We start from the raw sequence: 13,416 nt of genomic DNA, 5'->3' as shown, positions 1-13,416 counted from the left end.
AGTCTAATTGAATAGCATCTACAGTACACAAATAGTTTTTGAGCAGTGTGACATGAAAATAATTAGTGCATGTTGTACTGTAAATTCCCAGACTTGCATGTTGTACTGTTGCATTGATATGTAATTTGGTCCAATGCTATCCGGTCTTCATATCTTATGAGTGCTTTAAGGTCCTCTGATAACTTATTGTAAAAATCTGACGTAGAATAAAGTAAAACGTGTTTGTCTCTCACCGGCCTCACTGAGGAAGTGAACGGCGTGCGGTAACTCTCCCTCCTCCAGCTGCAGTTGTGTTTCTTGTATGATCTCCAGCAGTCTGCTATGTCTGAGCACTGGGAATTTGGCTGGGACACGGGTCCTCTCCTGCAAAACTCTCTTCTCCAACTCCACGTAACAGTCTGGGATCAGCTCACCCATCACCGGCTGACCCTGGATCTGCAAAGCATGACAGATTTCTAAATTTTCTCCAGTTGACCAGACTATGAATGTTAGGTTAGGATATTATTATTATGGAAGTGTTTAATAAAGCAAGCAACATATTATTACTGCTAATGCTTTAAAGTATGTAAATATAAGATACCTCAAATAATATGGCTTGTTAAATACAACTATGTTTCTGTTTTACTAATTGATTAGACTTATGAGAGCATAAATCACTCCTCAAGTTAATATTCATTGGAATTAAAGACCAAAATATGATAAAGACTTTTTTTACAAACACCAACCCAGCAACCAATCAGATGCCATCACAAAATCCTGTTAAAATCCCCTTAAAAAATGTACTTGATTAACATTATCTTTCACAGAAATGCAACATACTTTTGTCTCGTGATGTCACTCTGTAAATCCAGTACCTTAAATGCAACGAGCTCTTTGTAGATGGCTTTGCGTAATTTGCTGATAGATTCAGACTCCTCACAGGCACAAAGCATGTGGTTCTCTTTTATCACTGGAAACTCCTGCTGAAACATCAGTTCCTCTCGCAGCTTTAACACACAGTCCTGCAGGTGGCGCTCTTCACATAAATCTGCATGAGTACCGACCACAATCACAGGACACTGACCAGCTACAGCCTGATAAAGAGACAGACAGACAGACACACGAACAGACATACAAAGTAGTGCATTTGAGCATTGCATTAACAGGCCATGGGTTCGAACCCAGGGAACGCAAATACTGATAGAAAAATTTATACTTTGTAATGCACTGTAAGATGCTTTAAATAAAAGGGTCTGCTAAATGCATAAATGTAAAAATAAATACATTATGTGTTCCCTGGAAAATGAACCCACAACCTTTACGCTGCTAATGCAATGCTCTATCAACTGAGTTACGGCAAATACAGTATATACCATTTTTATTATGTTTATTTAATTTTTTGTGTTCATATTTGTGAGTATTTTGTTGTTTTAAGACAATTTTTCCTCAAAACTAAAAGCATCTGCCAAACTGATACATAGTCTTGATATAGTCTTTAATGTTTTCGCCATACTTTATCAAAATAAAGAATTAACAGACAGCATTGTGAAATATGCTGAATAGAGCTGAAGGTCATAACTTACTTTAATGTTGAAGAGCCAGGGTTTGATGCTATCTATCTCACTCGGTCCTTTACTAAGGTCATACAGCACGAGATACAGAGCTCGAGAGCTCATGAAATGAGGGTGACATCCACTGCACTCCTCACCACCTGCACAGTACCACATGAATTTATCATTTGTCCTTACTTGTAATCATTTTTCTATTACGTAGTTAAAGTAGTAAAGAAGAAGCTGACCTGAAAACTCCCAAACGTTCAGCAGCATGCTCCTCCTGTCTTTGTTTCTGATGGTCCAGTCTATGACACTGATGCCTGTTGACTGTTGATTGGACCACCACTGAGAGCGCTTGAGCCTCATGAGCTGCTGGATCAAAGAGCTTTTCCCACTGCATGGGCTGCCAACCACCATGAGTTTCATGCGGTAATAAGGGACAGCTTTCTTCAAACGCTGCTGCAGGAACCTTTGAGAAACCACAGCACACATACTGTTCTAGAACAACAGGACATCAACATTTCAAGGACAGTAGCACACAGATGGTTAGTTCTGGAACAACAGGACACCAACCGTTCTAGAACAATGGGAGACCGACCATTCCAGAACTACAGCACACTGACCATGTACTACAACAAAACACTGACCATTTTAGAATAACAAGACACCGACCATGGACTAGAACAATGGGAGACCGACCAAGAGCTAGAACAAAGAGACACAGAGTGTGTACTAAATCAACAAGGCACCAAACACTAGAACAGCAGAACACAGATCATTCCTGAACAATTGGACACTGACCATTATAACAACAGGACACCAGCTGCTAGAACAACAAGACACCGGCTGTGTACTAGAACAACGAAACACAAACAAGTCTAAAACAGAAGGAAACAGACCACTCTAGAACAACCGGTTGTGGACCAGTCAAGAACTGTAGGACACAGACCAGTCTAGAACAGCAGGACATGGGCGAGTCTAGAACAGCAGGACATGGACGAGTCTAGAACAACAGGACACATACCAATCTAGAATAACAGGACACAAACAAGTCTAGAACAGCAGGACACAGATCAGTCTAGAACAGCAGGACTCAAAACAGTAAAAAAACATTCTAGAAAAACAGGATATGGACCAGTCTAGAACTGTAGGACACAGACCGGTCAAGAACAGGACATAAGACAATCTAGAACAACAGGACACGAATCAGTCTAGAACAACAGGACACAGACCAGTCTAGAACAACAGGACACGTACCAGTCTAGAACAACAGGACACGGACCAGTCTAGAACAACAGGACACGGACCAGTCTAGAACAACAGGACACGGACCAGTCTAGAACAACAGGACACGGACCAGTCTAGAACAACAGGACACGGACCAGTCTAGAACAACAGGACACGGACCAGTCTAGAACAACAGGACACGGACCAGTCTAGAACAACAGGACATGGACCAGTCTAGAACAACAGGACACGGACCAATCTAGAACAACAGGACACGAACCAGTCTAAAAAACAGGACATGGAGCAGTCTAAAAAACAGGACACGGACCAATCTAGAATAACAGGACCTGGACCAATCTAGAACAACAGGACACAAACCAGTCTAAAAAACAGGACATTGAGCAGTCTAGAAGAGCAGGACACAGACCAGTATAGAACAAAAGAACATGCACCATTCCAGAACTGTAGGACTCAGACTAGGGTGATTAACCCACTGGTTAATTGGCACGTCACAATCTCGGTGATCCCGGTATCACCGAGTGGGAGGGGCTTATAAATGCGCATGCAGACGTGCACATTTTACTTTCACTTTTGAATTACACAACTGTTTAAATGCAGCGTTTGCGTAAGCTGCGTTAAATCGCCTATGAATTTTCGTGCATTGCGAGTGCAACAGCTGGTTTACTTAAGTGCTTGAGTCAATGTGCGCAGGTAATTCTCACGAACCCGCCAGTCCCAAGCAGAGCAACCGGCTACTTCTCCATAAAAGCGCTGCTTGAATGATGGGTTTAATATTTTTCTTGATGAAAAACACAACAACAAAACGATCTCGCTTATATTAAACATCATATATGTATATTATAACAAAAACGAGCAAAGCACGCGGCTTCTGTCATTATCTGGTCAGTCAGCTCGCCTTGCAAACTCTGACAGAAATAAATAAAATCTGACACCTGCGGCTGCTCTGTGATGTGACGCGTGTTCAGCTCCGCTGAATTCAGACAACAGACACATTCAGTTGTAAGTGTTTGCTCTCTCTAACGAAACTAAATGATTTAATTACATGAAAATATCAAATTGACGGTGAAAGACGGTGCAGCGGTGGGCAAGTGATATAACCGGTGAGAGGCTGAAGCACCGGTTATCACCGTTTCACCGACTATCGCGGCAAGCATAACTCAGACCAGTCTAGAACAAAAGAATACTGACAAGTCTTGAACAACAGGTCATTGACCAATCTAAAACAACAGGACAAGGATCAGTCTAGAACAACGGAATATGGACCAGTCTAGAACAACAGGACACAGACAAATCTAGAACAACAGAACACGGACCAGTATAGAAAAACAGGACATGGAGCAGTCTAGAAGAGCAGGACAGAGACCAGTCTAGAGTAAAAGAACATGCACCATTCCAGAACTGTAGGACTCAGACCACTGTAGAACAAAAGAATATGGATCAGTCTTGAACAACAGGACATGGACCAATCTAGAACAACAGGACAAGGATCAGGCTAGAACAACAGACTATGAACCAGTCTAGAACAACAGGACATGGACCAGTCTAAAACAACAGGACAAGGATCAGTCTAAAACAACAGACCATGAACCAGTCGAGAACATCAGGACATGGACCAGTCTAGAACAATAGGACATGGAGCAGTCTAGAAGAGCAGGACACAGACGAGTTTAGAACAAAATAATATGGACCAGTCCAAAACTGTAGGACTGGGACCAGTCTAAAACAACAGGACACGGACCAATCTTGAATAACAGGACACAGACCAATCTAAAACAACAGGACACAGACCAGTGTAGAACCGCAGGACACAGACCAGTCTAGACGTGTAGAACATGGACCAGTCTAGACCTGTAGAACATGGACCAGTCTAGGACAACAGGACACAAACCAATCTAGAACAACAGGACACAGACCAGTCGAGAACAGCAGGACACAGACCAGTCTAGAACAACAGAATATGGACCAGTCTAGAACAACAGGACACAAACCACTCTAGAACAACAGGACACAAACCAGTCTAGAACAACAGAATATGTACCAGTCTAGAACAACAGGACACAAACCAGTTTAGAACCGCAGGACACAGACCAGTCTAGACCTGTAGAACATGAACCAGTCTAGAACAACAGGACACGAACCAATCTAGAACAACAAGACGCAGATCAGTCTCAAACAACAGGACACAGACCAATCTATAACAACAGTACATTGCCAAGTCTAGAATAACACAATATAGATCAGTTTAGAACTGTAGGACATGGACAAGTCTAGAAAAAAAGAATATGGACCAGTCCAGAACTGTAGGACACGGACCAATCTAGAACAACATGACATGGATCAGTCTAGACAACAGAATATAAACCAGTCTAGAACTGTAGGACAGCGATCAGTCTAGAACAGTAGGTCACAGACCAGTCTAGAACAACAGCACATACTATGTTATAACAACAGAACAACAAAGAATGGAGACAAGAGAATGGGCACACTACTTTACATACATTTAAAAGACCTAAATCATTCAGAAAGTTACAATTATAAACATTTAAGCACAAACACATTAAACTTTAGTTTAAAGTTTAATAATTTGTGACAAATATATTCTAACTCAGTGTAAAAAGGCCAAATGTACAAATCTACAGATGCACAAATATCTATAGACAGAGTCAGACCTGATAATGTCTTTTGTTTTGCTGCCGATGTGTTTGAGGTCCATCTGGAGCTGCAGGCCGTCCAAAGGCAAATCCCACAAACGTACCAGTTTCCCCATCTCATTCGGAAAAGAGCGCAAATCTTTATTCTGACTAACATCCAGAGAGGTCAGGTCCTCCAGCAGACCGATCTGAGGAGGAATCTGAAAACCCAACACAATACTATCACGTACCATATTCAGTACAGAGACACAACAAACGGCAACGTTCAGTTGATGAGAATGACTGTACCTCAGTGAGTCTGTTGGACTTCAGGTGGAGTTTCTCTAGTCGAGCCCATTTGTACACAGGACCGCTGAGATCTAGTACAGGGATGTGATTATGACTGAACATAAGCTCTCTCATATTCCCACTGGCCCACACGCCTGGACCCGGAAGAACTCTGATGCTGTTATTTCTCATGTCCAATGAACGCAAACTGGCAACCAAGAAAATCAGATGAATTTAAAACAGTTGGATGCATTACAAGAAAATGATGATTTGGGACAGAACCAAAAGCGCACTTACTGCGGCAGGCGGATGATCACATCAGGAATGTTTGTAAAATTGTTCTCTGCTAGTTTAAGCGTGGTTATTTTTGAAGGAAGGTGCAAAAATGAACCTGTACCAAAAATGAACCATAATCAATATACATGGAAATTGAAGTCTATTAACATGAATATGTTTGGCAGAATTATTATTATACTACTAAATAAATTTAAAGGAATAGTTCGCCCATCTCAAATGAGAGTGTAATGAGATCAATAATACTTCCAGTTCTTGATTCTGATTGGCCTTGATTCCAATAGTTGTGTTTTATTTATTATAAACACGGCTATGACCACTGCAATGCTACTACTATGAATAGGGAACAATGCAAGACTCATTATGGTTGCTCTGGTGTCCCACCTTCCAGTTAAAAGAACCAATCATCCATCGATAAAGGGACACTCCTCTTTAAAAAAATAGGCTTATTTGCAGGTTCCATAGAGTTAAACAACTCCCATACAGTTTTACCGTTTTGAAATCCATTCAGACGGTCTCCGGATTGGCAATAACATTACGCAGCGCCGGAAAATAGTCCCCTTTGTAACTTTCAATAGCAGGGGACTATTTTCGGGCACTGCGTAGTATCATTGCATCTGCTGCACCCATGGAATGGCTGCCAAGTCCTTGATTATTAAGCCAGAATAAGAGTATAGTTCCTAGCCATATCTGCTTAGAAAATCACAACTTAAATTTTTCCGTGGGTCTTAGTACACGATGTAACTACAGAAGAGTCAAGTTTTAAATAGAAAAAATATTGAAACTCTTTGGATATTTTTGAGCGTGATGCTAATGGTCTAATCAGATTCAATGGATTATGCTAAGCTAAGTTAAAAGTGGTACCACCACACCCGGAGATCAACTGGTTTCCAAAACAGTAAAAATCAATTGTTTAACTTTAGGGAAGCTGGAAAAAGAGCCTTTTTTCAAAATATAAAAGTGGAGTGTCCCTTTAAGGCCCCCTACTGGTGCAACTTCACTAAAAGGTCTTTAGTCCACAGCACCCTAAGCAATGTAAATATATGTGAAACATTCGGTTATTGTTCACAGTCGGTCTATTTTTCCAACAAAATAAAGGTTTTCATAGTAATTTTAGTCTTCAGGCATGACCTATACACGCATAACCTTGAGTACCTTATTGCTTACTTGGGAGGTTCAACAAAAAGTCATTTTTGAGGACTTGAAACATATAGTATTGCATGGTTCATATGGAGCAGATTATCAAATCTATATGATGCTTGCTTTGAAATGTTCAATTTATCTCAGACTTTCAACAACTCCTTTTCCAATTTATTCTCAATGTATGGAAAAACAGTGTTAACATTCTGATGAATCTTATTTATGAAAAGGGTCAGTAAATAGTCACAGATTGATTTTCTGGTAAACTATTCCTTTAAAGTCACAGAGACTTACTGATTTGGTTAACTGAAGCATTAAATGTCTCCATCTTGGGACATTCTGTCAGGAAGTTTTCTGAAATCAGTCTAACTTGATTTTTACTGACGTCTAAAGCTCTCAGTTCAGACAGAGACAGAGGTAAAGATAGTTCTGATATTTGATTTCTGAAAGGCAAAGTTTAACATTTCAATTGTTATTGACTACATTAGTAATACTGAATATAAACGTGATCTTTAATATTTCAGAGAAAAGATTATGACTTTAAAAAAGGCCTCTCATAACATACCCCTCCAATGAGAGCTCCTCTAGTTTGTCTGTGGTCTGACCTAGTTGGAATGGGAAGACAGTGATGTGATTAAACGACAGATTTAGTTGGCGTAAGGTTGGGCACCGCACAGTGGGGTCCAGCAATAAAAGTGGACCAATTCGGTTGCGGGACACATTGAGCATGCTCAGTGCGGGAAGGCCTAGAAGTTCAGCAGGAAGTGACTCCAACTGGTTACCCTGGAGATCAAGTCGCGTCAAACTTCGTAGACTCTGTAAAAACACACAAAGTTGGTATGCCATGGAATTAATATTATTATTATTAGTGGTAGTAGTACGAATTTCTTCACAGGCACCTGACATAGAGCGCTGGGGACCTCAGACAGCCTGTTGCTACTCAAATCCAGTCGAAAGAGGTTCTCAATCTGCTGTTTGACAGAGCTTTCATCCAGTAAACAAGACAGATTGTCCAACTCATTCCCTGACAGATCCAGCAGACGGATGGGTTCTTTGTCAATGCCCAGCAAAACAGCGGTGGGAGAAGAGATTTCAGTCGACCCTGTTGAGTTAACAGTTTGACAGACTGATCATGATGTAGTGACGTCTGTAGTACTAGTTAACATGTTAAAGTTTGTACCTCTATTGTGAGAGCTCCAGCCAAACTTCTGAGGGACGCTTGGATTAGTGTCTCCATGGTATCCCTGTGCAAATGTATCATGTTGACGGTGTTGTCTCAAAGCAGGTTTTCTGCTTATTTCTGGTGAATCACCGTGAAGAAATGATCCATGCGGGGGTCCATCACTCCCTATCAATGATACAGCCTATGGTTCATTATCTATATGAGAAGCCTTATGTGTCCCTTAAAGGGATACTCAAGCCAAATATCAAAATTAACCCATGATTCACTCCCCCTCAAGCAATCAGAGATACACGTCAATCATCTTTCAGACAAACACATTTGGAGTTATTTAAGTAAATATCCTTGCTCTTCCAAGCTTTATAATGGTAGAAAATAGGGATCAGGGAACAACTTCTGACTTTGATTCCAAAAAAAGGGCATCCATCCTTAACAGTAGTAATCCACATGGCGGGGGGGGGAATAAAGGTCTTCAGGGTTCCCGCAGAACAGTTATTAGTTAAGGTGGTAGGGTTGGGTGAGTGGGCGGGGCCGAGGTGCGTGGCAATCAAAGGGGCGGGGTGTACGCGTCATGATGAAAATGAAAATATTTGTATTAAAAACACTCAAATAAAACTTAATTTTGAAGGAACTATGACAGAAAATGAACACATACTAGAGTATGTGCCCGCTTGCGGTGTGAAGCGTGTCTGCGCTATTCTCCGAGATGCACTTGACGGCCTTTTGTGCAGCGATTTTTTTTTTTTGGACGACCTAGTTAAGGTGGTAGGGTTTCCCAGCTTAGGTGGGCCGCCCGAACAGCAAAGTGCTGCGGGAAACCCTGGTCTTCCATATTGGACTCACGAAATTCACAAGGCAGTTTTAGCGCAGTGAGCTTTCATTGCCATGTGTACGTTGTGCAGTGACTCTCGTGAACCGCGTGAGTCCAAAATGACGTTGTTATTGGAAGCTAGTTATTATTGTTTATAAAGTTTGAAATATGGATATTTTTATTACAAAATTGCATCAATTACCCCTCAGAAGACCTTTATTAACCTCTTGGAGCCATGTGGATAACTTCTGTGATGGATGAATGCACTTTTTTGGGCTTCAAAGTTGTGAATCGTTTTCTACTGTTAAAAAGTAGGATATGGATATTTAATAACTTAAATCTCTTTAATGTGAGTAAATTATGGGCACATTTTCATTTTTCGGTGAACTGTGCCTTTAACCAAACCACATACAACATTTCAAGCGACATTCTAACACATGATACTCTTTTTTGATTTCAAATCATTTGTATATTCTGATTTCAAATCATCATATTCTGCTGGACCCACTTACACATGAGCACAGTTGTTTGGCCTATTATTATCTGTATAGGACAAATCATGACTAAAATCATTGTGCCCCAAGCCTTATTTAAAGCAAACTAGCGTCTGTTTGTGTGAGCCTGTGGCGATCTTCTCACCATCACTCTCCATATCATCACAAATGAAGGCCAAGCTGTCATCTAAAGACATGTAAGAGTTGTCGCTTTCCTCATCTGTGTAATATCCTGATGTGCTGACATCACTGGGGTGTCTGGTAACTCCCACAAAGCCTTTTCTCCTCTGGAATAACAGGATCTGTCTGGCCAATGCCTGACCTTGAACTTGACACGCACACACAAAACCACAAGATTTATATTTACACACAGCAGTCAGGCTACTGACCAAAACAGCTGGGTTCTGAAAGAAAAATGCCATTTAAAAGTCAACTGCATGTTAGTGATAATTCATACCCCATCATGCTAGAAAAACCCAGCTAAAAATGTCAAATCTTGTAACTTTTCAAACTCTGTGATTATGTTGAGCTCCATAATGAATCATATGTGATGTACAAGAGAAACTACAGACAGCACAGATGTCATCAGATCATGTGGTTGGACTCACTGTTCCTGCCGTTGGTTGGTGGGATGGTCTTGCGCTCAGACAGCAGAGAGCTAAGCCAGCTCGCCTTAATGTGCCCAAGACGGAAGCTCCCGAGGCAGAGGGCGCTGTTGCTGTGGTCCAGCCCCAGACGGCTGAGGAGGAGGGTGACCGCCGGGTCGTCTCCTCTCCTGAGGCATACGGTTAAAGCGCCGCGCAGCTGCTGCTCATGAACGCCTGCTGAAACCAGCAGCTCAAGCAGGGCCAGAGGAGCTCCATGAGCACAGACCTGCAGAAGTACATGATGTCAGCACAGATCTTCAGGGACTCACAGTAAGTAGTGTTTTTCGGGCACTGTACAAACAATGCTGAACTTATCATTTAGCGCATGTGTCCCACCAGACCTGATTTATGAGAGAATCACTCTTTGTTTTCTTGTTGATGTCAGCACCCAGCTGTATGAGACACTCTGTCATGACCACATCACCATCTTCACATGCCCTCTCCAACAACATGTACATGATCTCACTATCTGCCACCATCTTCATCAGACACAGGCAACTAATACCCTGTAACTGGACAACAACATTTGGATGCATCAGAAGATATACCAGTTCTTTTATTTGATGACAACCATTAAAAATGGTTTATTATATGATTTTATGAGCATAGCATAAATGTCTCACTGGATCTTTGCGCTGATCTGCGCTGTTCTCTCTCAAAATCTGAAAGATCTCTTTCTCAAACCCCTCTTTCTGGAGTTCTGCTGCAGCACATGAACAGGTGTCCAACAACTTCCACACCACCTGAAATCCCTGACGGCCAAAAACACACACCTGTTGGACCTAAAAACATTTTCAGAACTTAAGAGCTTTGGAACGTAGCCACGATATTGAAATACCTTGAGGAGCATGCTTGCGTCGTCTTTGTGTTGCCGTACAGAGCTGACCACAACAGAAGCCACAACCGGAACCATAATAGGAGAAAGTTTCTTTTTGGAGATTAGGTGAAATAGGAGGCTTAGACCCCAGTAATGAATATCTAAGAAAGGTAGATGATTTCCAATGTTATACTTTAGATGTGTTCCAAAACTTACCAAGACACCATTTTAAGGTTTCATAAGCATTAAGTCCACCAATCAAAACTGTGCTGTATAAAGTTCAATTCACACTGATCTAATAATCTCCAATAAAAATAAAACCAACCAAAAATAATAATCTAACTCCAACAATCACCAATATTTAAATCTAGAATGATCAGGTTTGTTGATCAGTGTGTAAGATCAGTGTGTTATACCTTTCTAGTTATTTTGTTGGATGGTGCTTGTTGGATCAGTTTGAAATTGTTTCTTGGTGTTGATTGGTGTTGGATCAGTGTGAAATAGTTTGTTGGTGTTGGATCAGTGTGAATTCTTTTTTTTTGTGTTTGTTGGATCAGTGTGAATTAGTTATTGTGTTACTTGGTGTTGGTTGGATCAGTGTGAATTAGTTTGTTGGTGTTGGATCAGTGTGAATTCTTTTTTTTTTGTGTTTGTTGGATCAGTGTGAATTAGTTATTGTGTTACTTGGTGTTGGTTGGATTAGTGTGAATTAGTTTGTTGGTGTTGGATCAGTGTGAATTCGTTTTTTTTTTTGTATTTGTTGGATCAGTGTGAATTAGTTTGTTGGTGTTGGATCAGTGTGAATTCGTTTTTTTTTTGTATTTGTTGGATCAGTGTGAATTAGTTTGTTGGTGTTTGTTGAATCAGTTTGAATTTGTTTGTTGGTGTTGGTTTTGTTTATTGGTGTTTATTGGATCAGTGTTAGTTTATTGTGTTGCTTGTTTTTTTTTTGGAACAGTGTGAATATTTGTTTGTGTTGTATCAGTGTGAATTAGTTTGTTGGTGTTGGATCAGTGTGAATTCATTTTTTTGGTATTTGTTGGATCAGTGTGAATTAGTTGTAGGGCCCTATCTTGCACCCAGCGCCATTGACTTTGTCAGTGACGCATGTATCATTCGTATTTTGCACTGGCGCACAGCGGGTTTTTCCCTCCACAGACGCACGTCGGCAAACTAGGGAATGAACTTGCGCTCCCTGGGCGGTTCAGCGCAAAAAAAGAGGCGTGTTCCGGTGCAAACCATCCCTGATGCTATTTTGCAATAAAAAAACAATTGCGCCACTGACCAGAAAAAAAAAGTTTAAAGTCAGTGGTGTTCATTATGCTATTTTAAGGGCGCATGCTTGACCATAATGTATAGCGTGCACAACGCGCATACACTTTGCATCTAATCTACACAGATGCAACAGTTATTTTTGCAAATCATAAATTGTTACACTAAAAAATATTAATACACGAGATAAGGGGAATCATAATGGTGAGCATTGTGGTGATAGTTTTTATTTATTTTGTGTGGCTGCGTTAAAAAATTCTCATGCAAATAACGATTAAAATATTTTCATAAGTTTGTTGTGTGGCTGTATTACGTTTATTTTATGTAAATAATAATTAAAATGTTTTCATAAGAAACCTTAATGTATATGAACTTGATTTGTAAGTGTACTTTGGGGTTGGACCTTGCTTGCGTTTCTTGGGTCCGATTTCAAAGCCCCCAAACCCTTTCAGCGGTGAGGGTGGACGCAGCGATGTCCTCTGCTGGCGTCAGGTCCTGTGTAGAGACAGATCCACCTCCCGTTACACGGCGTAGCCGATTTATGCTGGCAAGCTTGGGATTCCCCCGTCTCCTGACATCATTGTAGCGCTTGGTGCAACGTCCTGGGGATGCCAGCTGATGAGACAATTGTGGCTATTTCCTCTCACGCCTGTTTAACCTACGCTGATTTGGGCGGGTTTCTCCCATCCCCATACAAAACAACTTCTCTGTCTTTTCCTGCTCTTACAAGAACGTCGGTCTCCTCGGCTGTAAACCGCTCCTGGCGTGCGCCTGGTAAATCCGTAATAATAATAGCAACCCGCCATGGAACTTGCGCCTTTGCGTTTAAAGGGAATGTTGGATGACGTTCTGATTGGTTTATTTGACGTTACGCCCAAACCACACCTATGAATAATGAACCTACTTCAGACCAACCCCTTATTGATTTGCGCCCGGCGCAAGAGTTATTTCTCACGCCGGGAAAATAGCAACAGCGCCCAAGATCCGCCCACAAACTCACTTGCGCGTTGCTCTTCGCACTTGCGTTTCAAATCGTTAAAATAGGGCCCATTGTGTTACCTGG

General features: G+C 41.2%; 1 protein-coding gene across 1 annotated transcript in view; it reads right to left on the bottom strand.

Moving 5' to 3' along the window:
• lrrk2 (leucine-rich repeat kinase 2) overlaps positions 1–13,416 on the bottom strand; it is a 46,363-nt gene that overhangs the window by 20,268 nt on the left and 12,679 nt on the right. The window contains exons 16-31 of the mRNA XM_065291191.2: positions 11,103–11,242; positions 10,888–11,016; positions 10,606–10,776; positions 10,226–10,490; positions 9,763–9,945; positions 8,313–8,480; positions 8,032–8,234; positions 7,698–7,948; positions 7,427–7,575; positions 5,996–6,089; positions 5,720–5,906; positions 5,450–5,631; positions 1,778–2,001; positions 1,563–1,690; positions 855–1,073; positions 234–435 (exon numbers count right to left, since the gene is read on the bottom strand). Coding sequence (XP_065147263.1) covers positions 234–435; positions 855–1,073; positions 1,563–1,690; positions 1,778–2,001; positions 5,450–5,631; positions 5,720–5,906; positions 5,996–6,089; positions 7,427–7,575; positions 7,698–7,948; positions 8,032–8,234; positions 8,313–8,480; positions 9,763–9,945; positions 10,226–10,490; positions 10,606–10,776; positions 10,888–11,016; positions 11,103–11,242 — 2,895 coding nt within the window. The remainder of the gene's footprint in view (positions 1–233; positions 436–854; positions 1,074–1,562; positions 1,691–1,777; positions 2,002–5,449; positions 5,632–5,719; positions 5,907–5,995; positions 6,090–7,426; positions 7,576–7,697; positions 7,949–8,031; positions 8,235–8,312; positions 8,481–9,762; positions 9,946–10,225; positions 10,491–10,605; positions 10,777–10,887; positions 11,017–11,102; positions 11,243–13,416) is intronic.

The sequence above is a fragment of the Paramisgurnus dabryanus genome, chromosome 23 (genome assembly GCF_030506205.2).
Source record: "Paramisgurnus dabryanus chromosome 23, PD_genome_1.1, whole genome shotgun sequence".
Taxonomy (NCBI): Eukaryota; Metazoa; Chordata; class Actinopteri; order Cypriniformes; family Cobitidae; genus Paramisgurnus; species Paramisgurnus dabryanus.
The sequence above is the reverse complement of the archived record's forward strand: the minus strand, read 5'-3'. Positions and strand labels throughout refer to the sequence as shown.